Raw genomic sequence first — 24,723 nt, 5'->3', positions numbered from 1 at the left:
ATTGTGCCTCACTGCCCGAGAAACGCGGTGTCGTGGAGTAATATTAATTGGTCCCACTGTGATGTAACACTGGTGTTTTAGTGTCTCACACACATTTTGCTAATTAGACAACATTCTATTTAAAGAATTTTATTTACTTGGTTGTTTAATTTCATCCCTGAAGGGTGGCCATGCACTCACTCCCGCGACCCAGTTATTGTATTTCTATGCAAACAATAAAAACCCTATTTTCCATCATAAGCTAGCTACCAAGCTAATTCGCTACTTCTAGTGCTTTTTTATGCTTAGTTACCTTTAAGTCAAATAATTATTGTAACAAGTCAACTGTCAAAATAACGTGTAAAATTTAATTCTCAAAGCACCAGAGATATTAAACCAAGTTAAACTGCCAATTATAACATAGCCCATCCATGAAATAGATGATACATAGTTTTCCTTTCACACTTAACCAGTTACGGCGTTTTTTTTTTTTATAATACATACGGTAAGAGAAGCGACGCCACCTTTTTTGACGTGGCTCAGACGAACAAGCCAAACCTCATATTTGAATGACAAATGGAGGGAACTCACTTAAAGGGAAAGTCTATCAAATTTAGAGACTGACACACTTATATGAAGACGTATGAACTTGACTTCCCCTTTAAGTCTGGTTTACGCCTCAATTTTATTATAAACCAATGTTTTATTTAACACCTTAAAATTTGCATCGTTTGTGTTCATTTGAATGTGCTTTTGCCTGGGTATACATTTTACAAAATCTACCAGATTATGTATAGAAGCACAACTTTAATATATGTAATTACAAAAATAAATTTTTAACATGATCATTTTTTTAATTTCATATAATTGCTTATTATACAAATAAAATCATCTTTTTCTCCAACATGCTTTATAAACAGAAATTACATGCTTAAATGAGATTCTAATTTGAGTAGATTTAAAAAAAATAGGATGAGGAGAACAGTCATATATATATATATAAAACATTTGACATGAGTAACATTAGTTTTCCGCATTTAATTTTTCAAGGTGATGATGGAGTTCTATTTGCTCTGGATTCAAAGAACTGATTAAAATTACAAACTTTTAAAAAAAAAAAGAAGAAGAAAGTGTTACAGTAACAATTAGAACCCAAGAGTGAGGTAAAGAGTTCTGTGGGGACCAAAGGGAAACTCACCTATTGAAAATTAAATATTAAATAAAAAGAGGCATGCATTGTGTAACATGAGGAAGAATTGAGTGGCTACAAGTTTTAATTTTCTATTTGGTTGAGTCTTTTTTTTTCTTACTGCAAAATAAAGTTATGAAAAGATCCCTTTTACTATTAAGTCAAGAAAGTGCCACGTCCACCTGACTGAGAGAATAATACACAAAGCATCTTTAAAACAGGATGACAGACAGGCACAGCGCGATTCAAACAGTGTGGGCGTCTTCATATGTTAATGGCGCTGGTGTATGCTGAGTTTGAGAGTCTGGTACAAACGGCTAATGAGGTTTAAAAATCCCGGCACAGAAGCGGTTCTGACAGTAAAGTGTGTAAAAAGTCTCCCCAATCCGACAATCGCGTCAGGAATCAGAGTCCAGTCAGGTAGTCAGGCGATGTATGTGTGTATGTATGTGTGCGTGCGTGCGTGTTGGAAGAGGCTGACAGGATTTTGGTGGTGTCTAGAAGCGCTGGATCATGGACTCCCGAGACTTGCCCACGCCGATCCATTTCACTGTGAGCAAACACAAAAGGACATTTTACACTCAAAATGGCTTCCTGTCTATGTTTATCTACTTGGATTATTTTTAACAACGTGTAGGTATTCAACTAAGGGTGTTCTTATTTCTCAGGGGAATGCCACACATTAATGACAGTATGAAATAAATCGCCGAGCCGTATGAGAATAATCAATTCCACAGGATACAACAGGTGGAAAACTGGCAGATTAATTGAAGGAGATTGAATATTTTTCAAATAGATTGGCCTCCTTCTTTTTAGGCAACCTCTGTGAATTTGATCAGGATCCAACCCATGAAACTTAAGTTGATGACAGTACCTCTCTTGCAAATAAAAGTACAAGCAATATGATACAAGATTTTATGGCAACCATATCATTTTAATTTCAGTCTCCTGCAAAATGAATTGTAGTTGACAGTGGCTAATTCAGAAGTTGGGTTCTGCTGTATAGCCATTGAAATCATAGTTGCTCAAACAATTGCAATCTGGTATTTTGGTTGGCGTGCATTCGTACCAGGCACGCCAACATGCTCCTCGACGAAGCGCACGTATTTCTGAGCGTTCTCCGGGAGCTCGTCAAAGGTCCTGGCGGCCGTCGTGTTGCTGTTCCAGCCTGGCAGCGTCTCGTATTGGACCTCCACATGCAGGAGCACCTCCTGATTGGCTGCCCACACGGTCACGTGACTTGAATATCACATCCTCACTATAAGTGTATTTAAAAAAAAAAACTGACCTGGGAAGTGCGGTATAGTTTGGCCGTCAACTTTGTATGACACGCCCACTTTGATCTCCGGCAGGACGTCAAGTATGTCCAGTTTGGTAAGTGCTAAACTGCGACAGTGCAGACATTAAGCCCGGGATGCTTAATTCACAATTGCGTGAAAGGTGGCTAACTCACGCCGTGAAGCCGTTGATCATGTGCGCGTATTTGATGAGCACCAGGTCGAGCCAACCGCAGCGCCGCTTCCTGCCCGTGGTCACACCAACCTCCTTGCCGCGGGTCTGCAGCAGCTCGCCGATTTCCTGAATGCCACAACATGGGCGGACATTGGTGGAGCAATTTAAAAAAGAATCGCAAATGTTGCCTTTTAAAAGTACAAGAAGCATATTTGGTCATGTAAACTCAAGTCCAAATGGCTGCCACGAGCCTAAGGGCCAAGCAGGAGAGCCAAACCTTTTGACCAATTGCCTATTTTACTTACTTAGATGCAGCACTTGAGTGTAATTCTACACTTAGAAAAATTATCTGGACATATAATACAGAGACAGCTTTGTTTGTAGACATACATTGTTCTGCTCGGAGGGGAAGGCGCCGATGCCCACCCGGGTGGTGTAGGCCTTGACCACTCCGTAAACCGTGCCGACATTCTGCGGCGGCATGCCGAGGCCTGTGCACACCCCGCCCACCGTGCAGTTGGACGACGTCACAAACGGGTATGTCCCTGCAAAAGACACAAAGTTGTTAATATGAGATTTGGGAACTTTTGTTTCTTTTGCTTTCAGCATTGAAAAAAAAAATAGTCTGTCTTGGAAGTAAAAGTGCAGGGGGAAAAAAGGTCAGATATTCTTCTAAGTCACGTTGTCATCAGCAGAGGTTGAAAATGGTAACAGGCCTATTTTGACAAAGCAAGGAGCAAAAACTACTGTTTTAACGTAAGGAGTAGAAGTAAAATAAAAAGAAAAATAAACATTCAAATACAGCAAAGCCACCTGATAAAGCCACTTAAGTATAGCACTTCCCACCACTGCTGTGCAGTTCACGCCCCAGGTTGACATATCACATAAGTTTATTTTAGCGCGTCCTGATATAGTTGGCAAGCCAGCTGGGTCGTGTCGAGTGGCCGCGACCGGACACCACCCGCAATGCAGCGTGTCAACTGCACGCAAGGTCCTCTGATTATGTCCAACATTCCTCAAAAGCCTTCAATGACTCTAAAGACTCTTCGACAAGGATATTGCCTTTGCAGCACCTTAAAACCAGTCATGACCAGTAGCCGGAAAGGCTGAGCGGCCAGAGGATGTGCCTGTGGAAAAAAGAACACTTAAAGATCTCTCAAATCTTCAAGCAAATGAAAAAAAGTGGAACTTCTAGAGTTAGAAAAAAAAAAAAAGGAAATTGTGGTGTACTGTTCCAGGATGACCCTCTTGTCATTGTAAAACCTTTACCGCTGCTTGCAAAAATATGATGATTGGTGTCATAAACTGGCCTTTTTTCACACGACTTGATTGTGAATTTAGTGGTGCCACTGATTTTTTTATTGCTGCAGCTGGAGTAAATGTGACGGAATCGTTAATGTCTTGACACTCACATGCAGCACAGCCGAGTGTTGTGTCATCAAAAGGACACGGGTTCGATGCCCTTGGCGGCCAGTCTAAATCAGCAGGCGTGATGTGGCAAAGCATGGCGGTGATCCTGTCAATCATTTCAGGGAATTTTGGCAAACAAGTGACAAAGGAAGAGAAGGTCTGATGTTGCTGCTGCGTGACTTTTGCCACAGTTTCCTTTCAACTGTCATGAGAGGGACACTGTGCCCTGACAGCACCACACTGATTCTACCAGTGTGGTGTTTAGACCACACGCACTGAACGAGTCTACCAACAACAAAGTTGTGCAACAACTTAGATTTAGTGTATTCAATTCTGCAAAACAGGAGGGTTGATGGCAATAAAACAAAGAATAGTGCAGACCTCCACCAAGGCCCAGAAAAATGTTTCAGGTTAAATCTGCACTCCGGTCCTGTAGGTAGCGCTATGCATTGTAAGGGAGCTATCAATTGCTACACAGTTTCCAAGCACAACTCTATCTGCTGGACCCTTAATCAGGGCAGCAAAGGGTTAGAATTTCAGATTTGTGACAGATTTGGCTCGATCAGGTGCACGGCAGATGCACACACATGATCAACAGCTTCAGATACAAGATGACATCAATCCCTGCTAATTTTGGGCTATAGTAACCCAGCCCTCCGTCGTGACTAGTGAAAATTGCAAATAACTGAGCCCCTTTGTAATTGTGTATTGACGCCACAAGATAGCAGCAATGCACCTAAACAGAAAATGATACGAAAGCCTTAACAGCATGTACACAAACAGGAACCCATGTTACATAAACAACTCTATTGTTTAACACAAACACTCAAACTTTAGATGAGGCTCATCAATAGCGGTAGCCTCTATACTACTAGCATAAATAACATTCGGACAAACTGAAGTGACATCACACATGGACAAACAAAAAAGTGTAGTAGCAATTCCACAAATTATATGAAGTCATCAAACGTAGCTTTTTGTATTTGCACTCAATAAATGTTTGGGAATATAAGCATTCCTTTCTGATGCAACTCATGAGTACAGAATTCATTACCATGACAACTGGGGGTGGAGATCAGGCATTGAGATGCCAATTTAGTAACTTTAAGAACCTCTAGCCACTTTTTTTTGTAAAAGTAACAAAATCTTCTTATAGTGGTCGGCACTCACTCATTACTATCGGGATTGAAAAAATTATAAGGACAAGTCTGACAATACGTCCTCTTTAAAATGCACACATAAAAATGTATTATTTTGGTAATTTTTACTAATGAGCTAACCAACAAAACGGTCGACGTCGTTTGAGGATGATGAAGTGTGGGCGTGCACAGACCAACGTGACCCAAACGGGTGAGCATGCGCAAGCAGCTGGGATGCACGAGTAAACTTACCGTGATGCCGTTTGCCTAAACAGCACGGCCAAGCTGTGGTTTGTTGCGAGCAAGGCTAGGCAGGCGGTTAGAACACGTGTTAGCGAGAACGACACATACACAGTTCAGAGCAACCATGTAAAAAACCAACGTTTTACTAAGCCTTAAAAAGCCTCCCACCTGCTTTAAACACAGTTAAACTTTTAATTTATTTTTTTAAAACAACGTCGGAATCCATCGCCTCGATGGGGTAAATTAAATGTTTAACATAAAAATCTACGCTAGATGAACAGCGATATGAGGGGAGATTACTGATTATGGCTCGACACAATCACAACAGACATGCACATGCTGTGGCGTGTGAGTTTCCAAACTGACCAAAGTCGATGTCCAGCAGTGCCGCATTCGCACCCTCCACCAGGATGTTCTTGGGAGGCCCGTGAAGAGCCTCGTACATGTAGTGCACGCCGTCCCTCACCATTGGCTTGATCTGCTCCACGTAAGCCTGATAAAATAAAAATAAAGAAATAAAAAAAAAAATTTAAATCACGTTTAAAGGCATTATGAATTCTTAGGGAAATTATTTGTTTTATTTTCCAGCCTTTACCTTTAATTTGACCAGCTCGCCCTCCATGTCTATTTGCAGACTGGGGTACATGGCCTGGTACTGCCGGGCCAGGACTTTATACCTGCACCATTCAACAAGATGGACCTTCTCATCCCCATCATAATAATAGTCTTACATAAAAAATGAATAATTAATCAAAGGCTCACTGATTTAAAATAAAATATCCAGATTGTTGCCTTCAAACTAAGAGAGGCCAGTGGGTGCAACAGCGTTTGTAAATATTAAGCACCATACACCAAATGGAAAAGGCCTCCCCCCTAATAAATAAAAGTAGATGGCAAGAGCCCTAGGGAGTTGAGTAAATCTCTCTGAAGACCATATTTAGAAATATGGTAGGTTAAGGATGAAACATTCCTGCTTGCTTGCAGTCATTACTACTGCTGACTTGGCAGCTGTAAAACTGGACTCTAAGGTTGGGCTTCAAAAAATGAAGGCCTCACCCTAAGAGATGTTTGGGACTCTCTGCTGTAGCGTAATTAAACAACCTGGGCCACTATATGAGAAATTATGAGAAAGCTTTATGTGCATGCGGTGAACACCACAGCGGATAGAGAAATTGTAAAGCTGAAGTTTATGGAAGAGTTTGGTACCCTCTGCAGTTGAGTAAAGTCACTGGATGACAAAATGCAATAGGTTTACAATTTTGCATGTTTGCTGTCACATATACACCTGGACAGCACGTCACCTGTAAAGCTCAAGTTTTACTGTAACCTGGAATGAAAAAATGGGCACAAATAATGTCCTCCCTCAAATAAAGCCCGTATGAGATGCCTAACGCATGCGGCAAGTTTTGAGTGTCTTAAGTTAACCTTTAAGAGTTGTTACATTGCAGCTTTACGGTACTTTAGAGGAACACAAGCGTAAGATAAGCGCCTCGCAAACCTCTCAGAGAAGTGTGTGAAATCGGCCAGCAAGTCGCATATCCTGAGGCCACTGCGTGCCGCTTTGGTAGAGTACACCGGACCGATGCCCTTCTTTGTCGTCCCCAGGCTGAGTGATGCAAAGACACACACACACACACACGCACATTCACTTAGTCATTTTAGCAATTTGATGCCAACTGCATTAAAGAGAAGCTTGAATATTTGGATTGGATTTAGAACAATTTATTGACCACTAAATGCCCCTCGAGACATCAGTATCACCTGATGATTTTTGCAGACACTGCATTTGCCTCTTTCAGCTCGCCAGCCATTAATATGACACTCACACTATTAAAAGAGTGAGCACGTGCGAAATTGGCTGAACATGCATGCCAACTATCCTTGTACATTATTGGGTTACATCATTAACCCTGGCAAAGAGTGCATCTATGAAAAACACGCCGAGACCCGTCGCTCTGCCGGCTAGAACATGTTCAACCTGCAGAGAATGCCTCAAAAGTGATACATTTTGGAGTGCTACTGAAATTTTTAATACAGAGACAAAATGATTCCAGTGATGATAACCACAGAACAGCAAATGAAACGGTTCGATTCACATTCCGTGAACAATAAAAAGAGTAAAGTGTAAAAAGCAATCGCTATATACCATGAGAACGGGAACAGAAATAATCACATAACACACACAAAAAAATAAACCCGGCAAACTGGAAATTGAATTGATTAAATTCTTAACTTAAAACATATCCACAATAGTATTGTAGATTAATATAGACTATATTTATATTTAGTTTCTGTGATTGGCTGGCGACCTTCCTCTCAACAAAAGTCAGGTAAAGTATAGAAAACGGATGTATAGATATATAAATATATATAGTACATGTAGTTTGTCCAATAAGGGTACCGAATGCACAACATGCTTGTTTAAAATAAATAAAAGGTTCTCCAAAAAAAAATAAAAAATCAATGAAACAATATTTAATAATACAGTAGACCCTTGCTTGCAACCAACGAGGAGATAAAATACACATTAATAAATATTTAAACCACATATAAGAAATAGTGTTAAAACATAATGTTTTTATTTGTAGAAAAGTGCAACATCTGTAGCTTGTCTTGGTTTTATGAAAATATGGGTGTAAACATCTACGACAGTAACCGTGTGAACAACGTGAAATATTCTATTTTTTTTAGATCCGTTCCATTTAATTTCCTGTCCTTTAATGAGATTCTTTCATGTGGGAACCCGAAATGCCGTAAATATGTCACGACGCCCCAAATAATACTATTTTGTTCAATACTCATTGTGGTTCAAGTTTGCACGGTCCTGTAAACGAATCCCTGTGAGCATTTGTATTGCTTCACGGCTATGTTTTCTCTGGGTTTCAAAATTTCTGGCAACACACGCCTCGTCTTGTGTGACTCTGAGCCATCGGAGCGCTGCTTGAAGGATGCCTGGAGATGTTGGAAATGCACCAGCTTGTTGCTTGCACCCAAGCCTTTAAAAGCATTCTCTTGCTTTCTAACGCACACACGCACACACACGCCCTCTCGCTCTGGCAGAGTGTCCAGCGTTTTAAGGAGATGAAGACGAGCCAGCTTTCAACAGGAATTACTGGAGCCTTTTTTCCTGCTCATGTTCGGAATGTTCCGCGGGCTCCAGCCCAGCATTCTCCACATACACCGTTAAGTTTTACAAGTAATAATATATTTGTATGCCGTTATGCCATACCCAAAGAAAATTGCTGAATTTTGTGTGCGTGTTTACGGAGACTATTCAGTCGGATAAACGCCTACACATTTAAGCGTTTAAACTGTTCACAAACCTTGAAAATGTTAACTTTTGGCATTAAACACATATGAGAAAATGACCTGTAAAGACATTAATGTAGTATTAGGAAGGCATCAAGTCACTGACAACAACAAATTGTTACATTTCCACTTTTGTGATTCTTGTTCAGGATTTTCACAGAGGTTAACTCCCGTCAGCATTTTAGCAGGGAAAATTTTCACTCCATTGGGTTTAAGTCTGGAGATTGAATCAACGACTTTAACTCACCTACACGTGATATTGTGTTAAAGGCTATGTTGTGTTGCGTTATGTGGCGGCATGACTCAGAGGTAGAGTGACCGTATCCCAACTCAGAGGTTGTGGCTTTGATCTTTTGACCATGTCGAAGTGTCCTTGAGCATGATATTAAACCCCCAGTTGCTCTTGCGCCTCCATGAATGAAAGGTGAAGCACTTTGAGCGCCTTGTAGGTGGAAAAGTGCGACACACGTGAAAGCCCATTTAACCTCAAAATGCTGCCATCTTCTAAGCAATATCAATACAAGCTGAAACTGAGAAGGCAAAAAAAAAAAATTCTGCGCATAAAAATAATTCTAAAACCTTTCCACGGGACATTTGTAAATCTTTTCTTCCCTACTTTTGAAAGCTGCTGCACACTACCACCACTTAGAGCAGGGATGTGTTCCCTGCACCCAGCTAATTAATAATTAATTAATAAAAGGAAAACACTGTAGTGATATCAAATGTGACATGGGTATCACATCCTTTAAAATGTTTTTTTTCTTTGTCATTGTGTATGTTTCTGTGTGGGAGCCATGGCGATTCCTTACTTCTTGCCTGCTTGCTCTTGCCTCAGCTGCTCCTGAACGCCATCCACGGCTTGGTGGAAATCAAACACTGCACAGAAGGCAGAGAGCGGAAATAAACATTCGCTCACACACAACTCGGAGGTCACACACACGCACATCTGCAGTCGGGACTTACCGATGTGCGCCCTGTCCGAGATGATCAACCTTTTCTCCCAGTCTTTCAGACCTGCGCCCACAAATAATTAGACACCAAACAGACACTTCACACGGCAACTCACGCCGAGTAAAGTAAACTCACTTTTGCCTTTGCGCTCGTTCTTTGCGGCCTCTTCAAACAGGCCTGGGAGGTGGATTACTACACCGTTACCTGGTGTCGAAAGGACAAAAGCAGCACGCTCAGTGAGAAGTGGTTACAAACTATAGTCACTTCTACACAAACACTTGGATATGTTCATTTCATTGTTTGAAATCAACCAGAAAGACCGTCACTGCACCGCCCAATACGGAACAAAACCTTAAAATGCGTCTTTAAATATCGACATCACAAATCTGCATATTGAGTGCACGGGAGGGTAACAACGGAGGCCATCAGTTAATGAAGCTACTGCCGATGCATTGCAAATTTGGCAACAAGTCAGAACCAATACGCTGGAGGCAAGTTAAAACGCAATGGCACTAAAAGAGGCTGTTGTGTCAGTGGCGCTAAAGTGGGTGGTGTAAGTGGTGTACTAAGGGAGCGTTACAGGTCGCACTAAAGGGGTGACGAGAAGGTGGCACTAACAGAGTGGCACATAAGGGGGCGCAATAGCTTACACTTAAGACGAGTGTTATTGGTGGCCCCGAAAGGCTGCGTTGTAGCTGGTACGAAGAGGTAGCTTGTAAATGGCACTAAAAGGGCCACTTGCAGGTGACGCAGCGTGGGCGTAACGCACCAATGAAGGCGGTGACATCGGGGTGAATGATGCCGCTGGGGAGGAGGTGAAAGTCGTACTCCACTGAGTCCACCACCACTGTGTGTCCTGCGTTGTTCCCGCCCTGCAGATGCGGCACACAAAGACAAGGCCATTGGAAAGTCCGGGAACTTTGTTAGACAGCGCTGGGATGCAGACTGAACATTTAAGCACCTTGCAACAAGCAACATTTACAAACAAAGTGTCCAAAAAAAATAATCTGATTTCAAGAGCAGGTGAGCTACTGCGTGTAAACACAGTCTGGAATGTCACTCAGTAGAGAGCAGACCTTCACCCAGGCCAAACATTTTGCACATGTATTTGAATAACTGAAATATTCTGGCACTTGATGAGACATGTTTAATTTTGAATCTACTTGTTCATGAGCTGCTGAGTTGCCCCGTGACCAGGATGTGTCCCTTTTCCGAAGGAGCCTGAGGCGATAAATGGAGCGCAGCATGTGCTTTGACCACATGCAGTTCTGGTTATTCCTGGACATGGACAGCAGCACCCCAAAGGTAGAAGAACAGTGGGGGGAAAGGTGAAGAAGCAGATGGTTTGACCTTTTAACTCATTCACTCCTGATAACGAAAAGCCAAAAGAGTTGAACTCTTGATTGTTGGGAGCTGTTCCTCACCACAAGATGCTGAAGCAAATTGCTGGATAACGATACACAATAACTTTTATATAGTTCAAACCCAAAGTAAATTTTGTTTTCCAGTAAATACTTACAATTGGGGCGAACACACACACACACACATACACGCGCACACAACCAGGGCTAGGTTATCGTTTCAAATTTCCAAAATTGATTCGATTTGATGCAAGGGCCCGATTCGATTTGATTTTTGAATCACTTGGAGTGATTCTCGATTCAATCAAGGACTTCACGCAATACCGATTTTCCTTTCGTATGGAAGGCATGCGCAGAAGAACCAATGCGGCAATTCGGATAAACTTCTTGCTGTAACTCCATGCATTAGTCAAAATATCAATATTGACATTAAGAATTGAAGCCAATACAGTTACATTAATCACGTTTAACATGACCTGATTGAAACAATCAATACATTTGCCTTCATGCTTGTTGGCGCTGACTTCACTGCTTCCACCATTTTTTTTGATGCGCTACTTTGGCGTAGTGACAAGATCTCGTGTGAAGTCACGTAAATGTATGGGGGAAAAAGACATTAAAATTATATCGATATATGGTTTTGTAAATCGATATCGGGCAATGAAGAGGAAAATCAGTTCAAATCGATATATCGATTTGTTAAACCCAACCCTGCACACAACCGCTGATTACTAAGGAACGGAAAAAGATAGAAATCCACTTTTTTTTCTCATGCAAGAAGAGAGTCTAATCTTTCAGGTGGTGGGTCCTGTGTTCAAATAGCTGGAGAATACAATATTCTGTGGGCCTAGGTGGAGGTGGCTGCTTGGAAAATGGCTGGCAGTGAATGAGTTAAAGACATTTATAACTTTGCCCACCACACCACATAGAACTTGGGGCACTTAGGAAATTGGCTGGTTGTTCTGAAATGATAGTAAAAATGTGTAGAAGATGATCACAGAAAATGGAGGAAATGCAACATGCCCGGCGAGACGGAGGAACATTTCAACAGCTAGAAACCTGCGATACAAGAATAAAGACAAATAACGGTACATTTTGATTTGCTGAGTTTTCGCAAATCACGCTGAATACAAAGATGCTGACTAATCAAATAACTCATTCATTTCCGGCCCACCATTCCCTGTAAAATGAATGGAATTTTTGGCTTCTATATCCATCAAAGGCAGAGAAAGAGTTAAAGAATCTGGGTCAGTGCGCTATTTGGCTCTCAACAGAAGTGGACTGCAATGACGAAAAGTACATTTAAATTCTTTTTGCATGCTTAACGGGTTCATTCAGGCATGAGGACAATGATTTTTGCGATCAAATAGCCCTTGCTAACTTATCTTACCAACTAAGAAAATTGGTGCAAACAGAGACCCTGATGAGTGACATCACTGCCCTATTTGGATCCAATACAAGTGGACAGTAATGACAGACAAGTAAAAACGCATTTTATGCTGTCCATCGTTAATCTGTGCTTTTGCTAAATCTGCACTTACTAATAATTTAACTAAGAATAACTGACAGAATGCATGAAAACAAAATATGTCAACAATGTCAAGCAGGTACATGCTGAATATGTTTGTTGTTGGCTGTTTAAGTTGGTTTCTTGGCAGTGCTTTGGTGCCATGGTGAACAGACTTAAGCGATAGTGATGGCAACCAATCACTATGAGGCCCCCCCCCCACACACACACACACACACTCCTTGAAGTATCGTTTGACAAGCAGCTGAGGGCACTTGTCAGGCCAGTCACGGCCTAAACACAATCGTTGTACTTTGAGTTTTACTCTGTGTAAAGCCCAAGTGTTATCAAATGCGTTCCACAAATTAAGTTACATTGAATTAAATTGTATTGTTCTGTAATCTAGTGTGCAAAGACAGTGGACGTTTCAGCAGACACAAATACTTAAGGGTAGAATCATAAATTAAAATCAAAGTCACAACGTGGGAGTGGTGGGCCTTCTGCTGGCGGGAAAATGGGACGGTTTACCTTGAAGAGCTTCTTTTTTTTATCCTCGTGGCTAAGTTACGTTTCTACTCGCCGGAAAGGGTTATGTAACGCATGAGTGTAGTCAGACTACCGCTTACTCGCCGGGCGAAGGTGCCTCCTTCCTGTGTCCTAACGGTGTGTACAAACATCTCTTGTGTTGAGTTTGCGTCAGGGCCAACGGAGCAGTCAACTGGCATGTTTTGCAACAATTTTGACATTAAACAAATGTATGTTAAACACTTGTTTTTAGACGCACTGCTAAGCAAAATATGCATCTTCTTTATGCACATAGTGGCATTGGTTGACTGAATTGAAGATCTTTGACATCCATGAGTCCATTTTTTGAATAATAAAAATAATATCAAAAGTAGTAGAAGATTCAGGTCAGAAGAGTCACCACGGGAGTAAGATACTATAAGTGCTATTGTTTTGGTTTGATTTATGCAACACAGAAGTTACCACTTATTTCCTCTTATGGGAAAAGAGAAGTGTCAATTTCAGGAATGTGATTCCTCGTCTTCAGGTGATGATACATGAACACTTAGATTAGACACACACACTATTTGAGGAAATACAGTATCACTCAGAATGTAACAAGATACTAAATGTCACAAGTTAGATGTGTTCTGAAGAAAATTATTAAATAAAAGCTTGACCTAATTTCAGAGCATATTTCTTGTTATGCAGTTTGCTAGCTATACACTATTTGTTTGTAGAGTAGAAATACGGCTGCATAGCCTGAGGCAGCGGCATATCCTGTCTCTTACGGTACGAGAAATTGCAAAATGTTGATTTTTGTCTGCTCCAGTTCAAGTCGTACCCACAAATTTCAATGAAAACAAAACGCCTATGTTACATCCACTGTAAACTATTCTTTGTGTACCAGATATGATGAAAGTGCATCGGAACGGCCACTGCTCAGCTCTCGGTCTGTCACCTCCGACCCACTCCTGTCTCCCACCACCCATGTCCCATTGCCGTTAACACGTTATGACTCACGGGTCAGTAAGGAACACCACAGAGCTAAAAGTGCTGGCAAAGGCTGTTTTATAAAAAGCTCATGAAACTACACCTGGCACACACCACGCCACTTGAAAGATCTCACACTAATATGTTCTGGTGAGGGGTGGCCAATATTGCTCCGGGAGCAAGACACAACCGTGAGAGCATTTGACGCGATGCTAAGGCTATTAACGTGTAATTAAACAGCCTAACATTTCCTGGAATAAAAAGGACTTGAAATATCTTTATAAAAGCACATTTTGTAAAAGGATCTTATTAGTCTGCCTAATCTTTGTCTATTGTACATGTGGTATACATTATTCAAAAACGTGAAGAAAGTGTACAAAAAGCTGCTCACATCTCAATGTCGGAATTAGAGGGGAAATAATGTCCAATATTGACATCTTTTTGGAATTGGCTCTTAGGATTAGTGTACCTAATGATTACATATTACTGTTACACTCAAATGTAAACACTCAAATGCAAATAAATAAAATGGGCTTTCATCTGAATAGCACTTTTCCACCTACAAGGTACTCAAAGCACTTTTACAGACATCAGGAGGGACAACTTTGGTATCTCGCTTAGGGACACTTCACAGACAAAGTCACCAGACACAGTCAGGTGTCTGGATCAGACCCACAACCTTTGGGTTGGGAGTCCAACTACACGACCACCTTATTGGTATGTGTGACAAAAATTAAGGTGATAGTGTCAATAATGGTGATTCACTGAGGGATTATGTACAATATCAGACTCATAAAAGCACATTTAGAAGTTATATCAATGGTGTACTTGAATATATTTTTTAACTAAAATTGTCGTATGTAAATATACAGTATGTGACAAAAGGGTTTGAAATGCTGATCACATGTTAATAATGGTCCTTTAGGAGGTTAAGAACCCAATAGTTTCCTAAAGGGACATTTACGTATTGACCAGATTAGCATACGTAGTAGTAATTTTGCAATTGTCACATTTACATATGTGAAAATGTAGGTAATGCTGCTCAAGTGTCATTTATGGTGGTTTATGGCAGAAATTATGTACAGTATTCTCTTCATAAAGGCACATTTTTGGCAGTGACTCTCAGTGTATCTCAGTGCGTATTGTCACTTGTACATGCGTCGTATTCAAATATGTGAGAAAAGTTTACAGTAGGCTGTCAAGAACAGCAGATTATTGACAAATAACATCCAATCCATCCATCCATCATCTCCTCACAAGGGTCACAGGCATGCTGGAGCCTATCCCAGCCGGACGACTTTGGGCAGTAGGTTTTTTTTTTATGCATCTTTTGGTATTGGCTCTTGTAAGTGTACAAAATGAATATGCATATAGTAACTGTGCAGTTCAAACATGTGACAGGCGTAGGAAATGTTGCTTGCATGAATAATGGTGGATTACGGTCCAAAATAAATTTGATGTACAATAAATTTAGCAAAACTAAATAAAAGAAATATATACTGTATAACGTTTCTCATAAGTCACGTTACCCAAGTAGTGTATAATGTGACATAATAAGTAAATCCATCCATTAGCGGAACCGCTTAGCCTCGCGAGAGTTGCGTGAACAAAGTAATTTTTGGGGGGTGAATAATGGATTGTTGAGAAATACGGGATGACGGGCACTTATGCCATACAATGACTATCCAGTACCGTATGAGTTAGTATTGTCACTCTGTCAAGAACATTATGTCATCTTTACGAGAATGTCCACCTTTGTTGCTAGTTCAAAGCTAGCGCCTGGTCGGTTACTTCAAACCAACCTCTAAGATGCCTTCGAAGACCTGCTACGAATAGGTGAGCAAAACACCTAGCAAGACTTCAAGGTGACCTGAGCAAATAAACACAACATACACACAACGTGTCTGATAAGACTGGGCAGCAAGCCAGTTTAAGGGTTAGTTTGGTGGAAATGTAAAAAAAAAAAAAGAAAGGAAGGAAATTAAGCCAGCGAGGCGGGAGTAGGTTGACGTTTTTTTCCTAGCTCTAACGATGGCGCGACACAAGTGAACGCAACACCAACCTGACATCTGCACACCATGTCGGCGTCTTGAGCCAGCAGGTCCACAACTTTGCCCTTCCCCTCGTCGCCCCACTGCGCGCCCAGCACCACCGTTACCCGGTTGCCCACCGACGGTCTACCGGGCCGCGTCGCCGGCTCCTGGCTCCCACTTTCCGACATGTCAGACCGCTGTTGGGAGCTCCGGAGCTGACTTGCGATTAATTTGTGGCTCGACTACAGAGCGGAGTGGAGTGGTCCAGGCGCCAGCCCACTCCCACGGCAACGTTCGACGCCAGAAACTCACACGCCTTGCGCATGCGCACAGGTGTCCACATCCAGGAAGTTGGGGACTATTGCACGATTTTTGATATTTTGGGAGGGAAATTCTGAATTAAATTTACCCCATGTATGTAGTAAAGTCAACAAACATCTTACTTTAACACAAATGTAGAGCGTCAATGTTAATACAAATATTTTCCAACTTTTAGTAAAATTGTTGATACCTGGGCCATCCCATTAGTTGTATGATGTTTGCTCTTAATACAACAATAAGGCCTTATGATGGCGCGTATCAAAACGTTACACATGCTGCGTTATGGATGTTTAGTTTTTATACACTATTTGACACGATTGTGTTGGAAACCCTTTAGTTTGCTGTACAACAACAAACAATTACTAAACCACAATTCCAAACCACTAACTAAACAAAACAATACTAAATAAATAACAATAATTCTTAAATAAACAGTAATAGGCGAATATGTTTTTGTGCTACACTTTAATGCAAAATAAAATTTTATCTGATTAATCGATGCATATAATAATCATGAATGTAAACTATTCAAGAATGACAGTCCGGGTGTTTTTTTCTTCCCAGGCCCGTTAGTTGTTGATGAGATAGAATAATTTAATATTTCTCTCATACACCATTTAACACCACAATTTATACAGTATTGTGGAGTCCTTCGGGGTTGAAATAAATGGTTAAACGGGATTAACAATATGTATGAAGACAATCACCACAAGATGGCGGCGCGCATGGACGCAGCGGCTAACAGCTCCCCCTCACAGTGCTCCTTTTTACTTTTTATTAGTGTTTGCTTGCTCTTATTGGCATCAACTGAGGCACAACAAAGATATACCCGCCAAGACATCGTGAACATTGGATATCGATGCGAAATAACCATCACAGAGGAATTTTGCTATGATCGCAAAATTCCGAACGAACTGGCGAGGCTGCCCGGCTCACCATGGCTGGTCATCGGGGCCGGGAGGCGGCGCAGGCGACGCAGAGAGAGGAAGCAGAAGCGAGGCTGCAGGTCCGGTGTCTTGCAACGGCTGCGACGGCAGCCCCATAGGCAACCACTACCGAGTCTGCACCTCACCAACGCCAGATCCGTGGTCCACAAAATCGACGACCTGGGATTACAAATCCTGGGAAACCGCTATGTGCGCGATAGCAGTGTGATCGTCGTCACGGAAACCTGGCTGCACGCAGACGTCCCCGACGCTAGCATCCAGCTGGCCGGGCGCTCGCTACATCGAGCGGATCGGACGAGGGACACCGGTAAGAGGAGGGGCGGGGGGCTCTGTGTTTACGTGCATGAGAACTGGTGCGGCGATAGCACGATCGTCGAGAAGCACTCTTCCCCCAACATCGAGTTCATGTCCGTTAAATGCCGGCCTTATTTTCTCCCGAGGGAGCTAACGGTAGTGATTGTCACAGCTGTTTACATCCCTCCCGACGCTAGCACTAGCACGGCGCTCTCGCTACTCGCGTGCGTCATCAATAAACATCAGCGGGCCCACCCCGATGGCGTTCACGTAGTAGCGGGAGACTTTAATAAGGCCAATTTAAAGACTGTACTCCCAGAGTTTCACCAGCATGTCAAGTGCCCAACGAGGGGAGACAACACTCTCGACCATGTGTACTCGAACATCAAGCACGCATACAGAGCCCTCCCACTCGCCCCTCTCGGCCAGTCAGACCACCTGTCCTTGCAGCTCGCACCTGCGTACACCCCTCTCAGGCGCAGATTCAGGCCTACCACAAAGACTGTGAAAACCTGGCGTGACGACGCCATGAGTGAATTACAGGACTGCTTTCATGACACAAACTGGGACCTCTTTGATCATCAGGACCTTGATGTCTACACGCATTGTGTACTGGACTACATCAAGTTCTGCATGGAAACTGTGTCCCAACATAAGACTATACGGACCTTTCCAAATGCGAAGCCCTGGATGTCCAGCAGGGTTCGCTCTCTCCTCAAGGCCCGTGACGCTGCCTTCAGGTCAGGCGACAAAGCCCAGTACAGGGTGGCTCGTGCTGACCTGAGCAAAGGCATCAAGCTAGCCAAGGCAACCTACAAGGGGAGGCTGGAGGCCCACCTTGCCAGTAACAGGCCACGGGAGGTGTGGCAGGGTCTACGGAGCATCACCAACTTCCGTGGCAGCAGCACGACCTCTGTAGACCCGAGTGCGTCGCTGGCAGAGGAGCTTAACTGCTTCTTCGCTCGCTTTGACTCGCCCCAACCGTCACACCCCCGCACTTCAAGCTCCAACTCCCCCCCACTCATCGTAGAGGAACACGATGTGAGGCGCGCGCTCCTGGCGGTCAACCCCAGGAAAGCTACTGGACCCGACGGAATACCAGGCAAGGTCCTCAGAGCATGTGCCCACCAACTGTCACATGTTTTCTGCAGGATCTTCAACCGCTCCCTGGCTCAGGCAGTCATCCCCTCCTGCTTGAAAACTTCCACCATTATTCCTGTCCCCAAAAAGTCACCAGCCGTCCACCTGAATGACTACCGTCCTGTTGCTCTCACACCAGTCATTATGAAGTGCTTCGAGAGGCTGGTTCTCCAGCACATCAGGGACTGCCTTCCTCCCACTCTGGACCCCTACCAGTTTGCATACCGGGCTAACAGATCCACTGAGGACGCCATCGACACTGCTCTGCATGTTGTGCTGGGCCACCTGGAACGACAGCAGAGCTATGCAAGGATGCTCTTTGTGGACTACAGCTCGGCATTCAACACGATCATCCCAGACATCCTCGTCGCCAAACTGGACACTCTCGGCCTCCCTGCCCTCACACGCATCTGGATTAAGGACTTTCTGACCAACAGACCCCAGACTGTGTTGCTCGGCCCCTACACGTCCTCCACCCTCATGCTGAGCACCGGTTCCCCCCAAGGATGCGTGCTGAGCCCTCTCCTGTACGCCCTCTACACCTACGACTGCAGCCCGGCCCACGGCAACAACACCATCGTCAAGTTTGCTGACGACACGACAGTGGTCGGTCTGATCTCGGAAGGTGACGAGACAGCCTACAGAGAGGAGGTAAAGAGACTGACAACTTGGTGCAAGGACAACAGACTGCACCTTAACTCTGCTAAAACAAAGGAGATTGTCGTCGACTTCAGGAGGAACAAGACGCTGCCGCCCCCCCTCTGCATCGAAGGCGTGTGTGTGGAGAGGGTCCACACGTTCAAGTTCCTGGGAGTACAGATCTCCGATGACCTTTCTTGGACTCACAACACCACAGCAGTGGTAAAGAAGGTCCGCCAACGTCTGCACTTCCTGAGAGTCCTCAGGAAATTCAACCTGGACAGGAAGCTGCTGCTGGCCTTCTACCACTCGTCCATCGAGAGCCTGCTGACGTACTGTGTCTCCACCTGGTACAGCGGCTGCACTGAGGCGGACAGAGTGAGGCTCCAGAGGACAGTCAAAACAGCGCAAAGGATTATTGGCTGCCCTCTCCCCCCACTGTCGGACATCTACACCGCCCGGTGCCTCAGAAGGGCTCTCAACATCGTCAATGACAATACCCACCCAAACTCACACCTGTTCGACCTGTTGCCCTCTGGCAGGCGCTACAGATGCATCAAATCAAGGACCAATAGACTGAGAAACAGTTTCTTTCCGAGAGCCATCTCCATACTGAACTCTCACACACACACGAGACCACCCTAACCTCGCAAAACAGCATTGTGATGTGTTTCTATATGCCCTATTCAGTACTGAATTCCATTGCACTGTCTTCTTTATTTATCTAATTTATATATTTGTCTGTATTATTGTTGTATTGCACTGGAGAGGGGAGCCCTCTAATCTCGTTGCACACTTGAGTACAATGACAATAAAGGGATTTCTATTCGATTTCTATTCTATTATACTGCCATAAATACAGTATACAGGTATACTTTTGAACAAGATGCGATTTTGAATAAACGTGGTGGAGTTAAAAAAAAAACTATTTTCTTTTTCAATTAGTACTACACTTCTTCTCCACTAGATAGCAGCAATCATTGCAAATTTGTTTTAAAGACGGAATACGATGCATTGTAAAAATGTAAATTACGTGAACGAGATTACGTGTTATAACATATACACCGTTTAAATTGTGTTCATGAAAGAAAATTGACTTTTATTAGGGATAATGACTTAAAAGATAAGTTGCGAGCTGAGTGAAATACCGAAATATCAACGCACACTCCATCCGAATGATGGCGGTAATGCGCTAATCAACAATTGCCACCCGCCTTAAAAAAGTAGTCAAGGCTGACTTCCGTTGAATACTGCCAGCTATCAAATTGACACCAGTTTTGTAAACAAAATTAACATTTATCCCGAAATGTCACCACCACTGCTGCTCAAGGCTTTCGTGAATGAACGCCTGGCCACCGTCGCCGAGGAGATATTTATATTTTTTGAGCAAATATTCGCAAAATACGAGGAAGAAGCTTCCAGCTCGCAGAAGGAGATCATACGGCTCCGAGGGGTGCTTTCGGATTATGTCTCACGGGAGAAAACGGGTCAGTTTATTCCTAAAGTTTGACCAAATATAAGTTTTATCCAGAATTAATCTTTATTATTCTAACTAATTTTCGTCTTTCGGCACTTGTATGACCGTCAGCATAAAAGTTAGCAGGCTAATGTCTTGGTTTTATAAAACTATAGGTCTTAGTTTATACAAATGTAAATCAAATGTCCATTATTACACCTGTGTATGATCATTTTTTTGCCATGACATTAAGTCAGGTACCATATTACTGTTTAGCCAATAAAACTGTTGGGGGAATGCCAGGAATTACAGTATATCCTTGAGAAACATTTTTGTGTTTTTTACTATTTTACTGTTTAAATACACTGACCACAAAAATGATAGTTTTCTACTCATGTGACCTTTAATGAGAAACATTAGTGTTGCGCATCTCTTCACAAAAGATGATTTGAAACGATTTGTGTGGTGCGAAACAATTCAAGGATGGTTCCATTTGAAAGTGGAACAATCTGATTTGGTTCGACTCAGTAGGATTACGATTCAATTCGGTAGAGTACGTCTCAGTTCGAGAATATATGATGTAATAACTGCCATTTCTTTCTAAGATATATCTCGATAATAAAAGCATCGTATAGTAGTATATTTATTATTATTATACATTATTATATAAGTATATTTCCAAGTTAAACGACTCGCTTCGATTCAATTTTCGGGTTCAAACCGTTTTTTGTTACAGCCGTAGAATATATATAATGCTGACAGAAAAAAAATATTTTGGGGAGAAAAATCGTACTTTATTTCAAGAAATGTCCTCCTAGAACACACACACACGCACACACACACAAACCCTTTTTTGTAAATCATAAAATGAAGTAACAGTTAATTTGTAATCCTGGTAATTATACTATGTATTATTATATTGTAAATAAAATCTGTACAATATTTTTCAGACTTTCAATCAGCAGAGCACAAGGACGAAAAATGGGAAAATACCCTTGAGCAGCAACCCCATGAATGGAAGTCAAATGGAACCTATGGTCTTACGGGGTCAAGGCTGCACCATATTAAACAGGAGGCAGGGTGGGACGTTCTGAAAGAAGAAAGCGTGATTCGAGATGATTCAAGTATCCCGCACCCAACTGGGGAGCAAAACGAGAAACAAGATGACCGTTTTTTGCTGCCCTGTGAGAGTGACACACATGAAGTGGAAACTGAAATGTTGCCGCCCCCTGTCGCCTCAACGGCACAATCCCCCTTTGACGACGTAAGGCAGGATGCCCACCAAACCCAACAAAGCGCTGTTTTCCCCGAGACTTTAGTCACGCAGGATTTTCCTTGTCAACTTTGTGACAAATCATTTTCCTTCAATCACCACTTGGTGAATCACGCCTTGCGCATCCACTGGAGAGACGTGTGCTGCGGCGTCTGCGGCAAAGTGGTTGAGTCCCCCGGACGTCTTGCCGAGCACCTTCAGTCCCACCGGGGCTCCAAGACGTGCCCGACCTGCGGCAAGTGCTGCAGCAGCGTGAGTGCGCTGGCCGAGCACATGACCAGCCACACGGGCGCCAAGCCGTACCGCTGCCACGTGTGTGGCAAGGAGTGCAGCCGCAAGGGCGACCTGAAAATCCACATGAGGATCCACACAGGCGAGAAGCCCTACTGCTGTGCGCACTGCGCCAAACGCTTCACCCACAGCGGCCACCTCCGGAAGCACCTTAGGACGCACACGGGTGAGCGGCCACATACGTGCAACGTGTGCGGGCGAGGCTTCCTGCAGAGTGCCCACCTTAAACATCACTTGATAACTCACGCACGGATATCTTGACAGGCTCCAAACACCACTTTTCCTTTTCACTGTTGTCCCGATAACTGTCGCATACAGAGGATCCTCATAACCTGTCTGCGGTAGAACTACCTTTATTAGGCATTTCTTTTTAAAGTCATTGTGTCCACAAAAATGAACAATCTCAATTTTAAAAGAGGAAATAAAGCAAATATAAATCCAGTGAATCTGTTTTGTTTTTTTGTTTTTTTTTAAATCTGGAATTTCACGCGCCCAAAAAGGTTTATGGTTGCTCAAAGATGCAAAATGATGGTGGCAACGCAGTTTTTGTCAAGTGAAGCTGCACAGCTCACTCCACTTCAACTTTCATACAAAATGGCAGTGAAGCAGTATTTTTTTATTACATTGTCCAGAGCACAAAAAAACAGCATAGGTGAGTTTTCCAGCGTTCGTCGCTAAAAAGATAGAGGTGGTATTAGTGGAGTACCTTCGATAGTGCCACATCTCATTCACCCACCCAGACCTACAACAGTTTTAATTGATAGTGGTTAGCACATCTGACTCACAGTCAAGAGGTTCTGGGCTTGGATCTTGGCGCAGGTCTTCATTTTTGCAATTTCTTTTTTCCATTTTATCGCCCGGTGCTCTGACTTCCTCCCACCAACCAAAATCATGCGTAATAATGTCTTCATATACCTTCTGATTACCTGATGATCAACCCAGGGCGTACCCCGCCTCTTGCCCAGTCAACTTTCATATATCTCTGGTTAACCGCGACCGTGAAGAGTACAAGTAGTTTAGAAATTAACGGCCTTATATCCCTTTCCTATAACGCTCATGGTCAAAGTGCCATGGTTCACCACTAGGTGGCATCATAAATGCCTTTAAATTTATATATTGATATATTTGTACATCGGATTATACTTGCGTTCGCTAGATTCAAACGATTTGAATAATTTAACCTGCCGGACACCACTTCCGCTCGCGATTTCCTGTCATTCAAAAGAGAGCACGTATTTCTTTCATCATTACGTCATGTTCAATAGCGGTGTTACATTAAAGCTAAAATTATCATACAACAGCGAACTGAATAGCACACTAGATAAAAATGAAACAGCAAAAGAAGAAATTACAAATAAAGGAATATAATTTACTCAAAAGACGCATTTTAAATGTTATTTACATCCATAATGACGCAAAGTAAGATGGGAGAACCTCCCAGTGACGCTTCATTATTATTATTTAGTAACTACTTTTGTGTTGCGAAATACTTATGCTGAGTTTCTTATCACTAAAATATAAAGAAACAGTGATGTCATTTTTGTTTGATTGCTGGCCAGTCTTATCTGCAACAGCCATGGACGTAATTGGAAATAACGAGGGCCGAGGACACCGAGGAAGAGTGGCACTTATGTCGCTTAATTGGTCAGAAAATTGCAATCACTCTGCCCTAAAATGTATGCGGACATCCGTACTTATGACCGCAATATGTAAAGGAAAAATTTTCGTGCAATATTTTGGATTTTAAATTCAAGGAACACCCTTTAAAAGAATGAAGGTGGAGGACACGAGACGGACAGGCAAAATATGATAAAGTGCTCATGTGTTTTCATGTGTAATACACACAGTTCAGTCCATATATAATATAACTATTGGAACCTATAAATCAACACACAAATTAATTTATACCCCGAAAAATAGTGCTGGATGACGTATCATTGATAATTCTAACAAAAGTCAAAACTGACCTGACCGACCTGAATAATAAACGCCCCTCATACAGTGGGCTTTCTCTCACTCTCGCTTTCTCTTTCTCTCTGAAAAAAAAATATTTCATGAAAATATTTGCTTTAAATGCTGCAAACGCGGGCGGCATGGGGATGATTGGTTAGCATGATGGCCTCACAGTGCAGAGGTGGTGGGTTTGATTCCGGCTCTGGCCTACCTGTGTGTACTTTGCATGTTCTCCCCATGCCTGCATGTTTTTTTTTCCAGGTACCCCAGTTTCCTCCGATAGTGTAAAAACATGCATGGTAGGTTGATTGAACATTCTAAATTGTGAGTGTGAGAGCA

At 42.7% G+C, this 24,723-nt stretch overlaps 2 protein-coding genes across 3 annotated transcripts; one reads left to right on the top strand and one right to left on the bottom strand.

The window, feature by feature from the left end:
* Positions 1-766: 766 nt before the first annotated feature.
* Positions 767-16,409, bottom strand: adss2 (adenylosuccinate synthase 2). 2 transcript variants are annotated; one of them, XM_088304549.1, is made up of 13 exons: positions 16,100-16,409; positions 10,442-10,544; positions 9,808-9,876; positions 9,685-9,735; positions 9,531-9,597; positions 6,911-7,018; positions 6,008-6,089; positions 5,779-5,905; positions 3,011-3,165; positions 2,622-2,746; positions 2,457-2,554; positions 2,238-2,387; positions 767-1,718 (listed from the first exon to the last, which is right to left on the bottom strand). In XM_088304549.1, the coding sequence occupies exons 1-13, from the start codon at positions 16,256-16,258 to the stop codon at positions 1,666-1,668; spliced, it is 1,347 nt and encodes a 448-aa protein (XP_088160675.1). In that variant the 5' UTR covers positions 16,259-16,409; the 3' UTR covers positions 767-1,665. The 2 variants fall into 2 exon arrangements, with proteins under 2 accessions (XP_088160675.1, XP_088160677.1); XM_088304551.1 differs by lacking the exons at positions 767-1,718; positions 2,238-2,387; positions 2,457-2,554; positions 2,622-2,746 and adding an exon at positions 5,422-5,476 and having other exon boundaries at positions 3,020-4,136.
* Positions 16,410-20,597: 4,188 nt separating this feature from the next.
* LOC148330221 (uncharacterized) lies at positions 20,598-22,877 on the top strand. The gene is made up of 2 exons (XM_088304552.1): positions 20,598-20,898; positions 21,818-22,877. The coding sequence occupies exons 1-2, from the start codon at positions 20,718-20,720 to the stop codon at positions 22,690-22,692; spliced, it is 1,056 nt and encodes a 351-aa protein (XP_088160678.1). The 5' UTR covers positions 20,598-20,717; the 3' UTR covers positions 22,693-22,877.
* Positions 22,878-24,723: the final 1,846 nt, after the last annotated feature.

This window comes from Idiotropiscis lumnitzeri, chromosome 9, assembly GCF_059441095.1.
Source record: "Idiotropiscis lumnitzeri isolate Australia: NSW breed Sydney's pygmy pipehorse chromosome 9, RoL_Ilum_1.0, whole genome shotgun sequence".
NCBI lineage: Eukaryota > Metazoa > Chordata > Actinopteri > Syngnathiformes > Syngnathidae > Idiotropiscis > Idiotropiscis lumnitzeri.
Note: the sequence above shows the minus strand (reverse complement) of the source record. Positions and strands in the feature narration are given on the sequence as shown.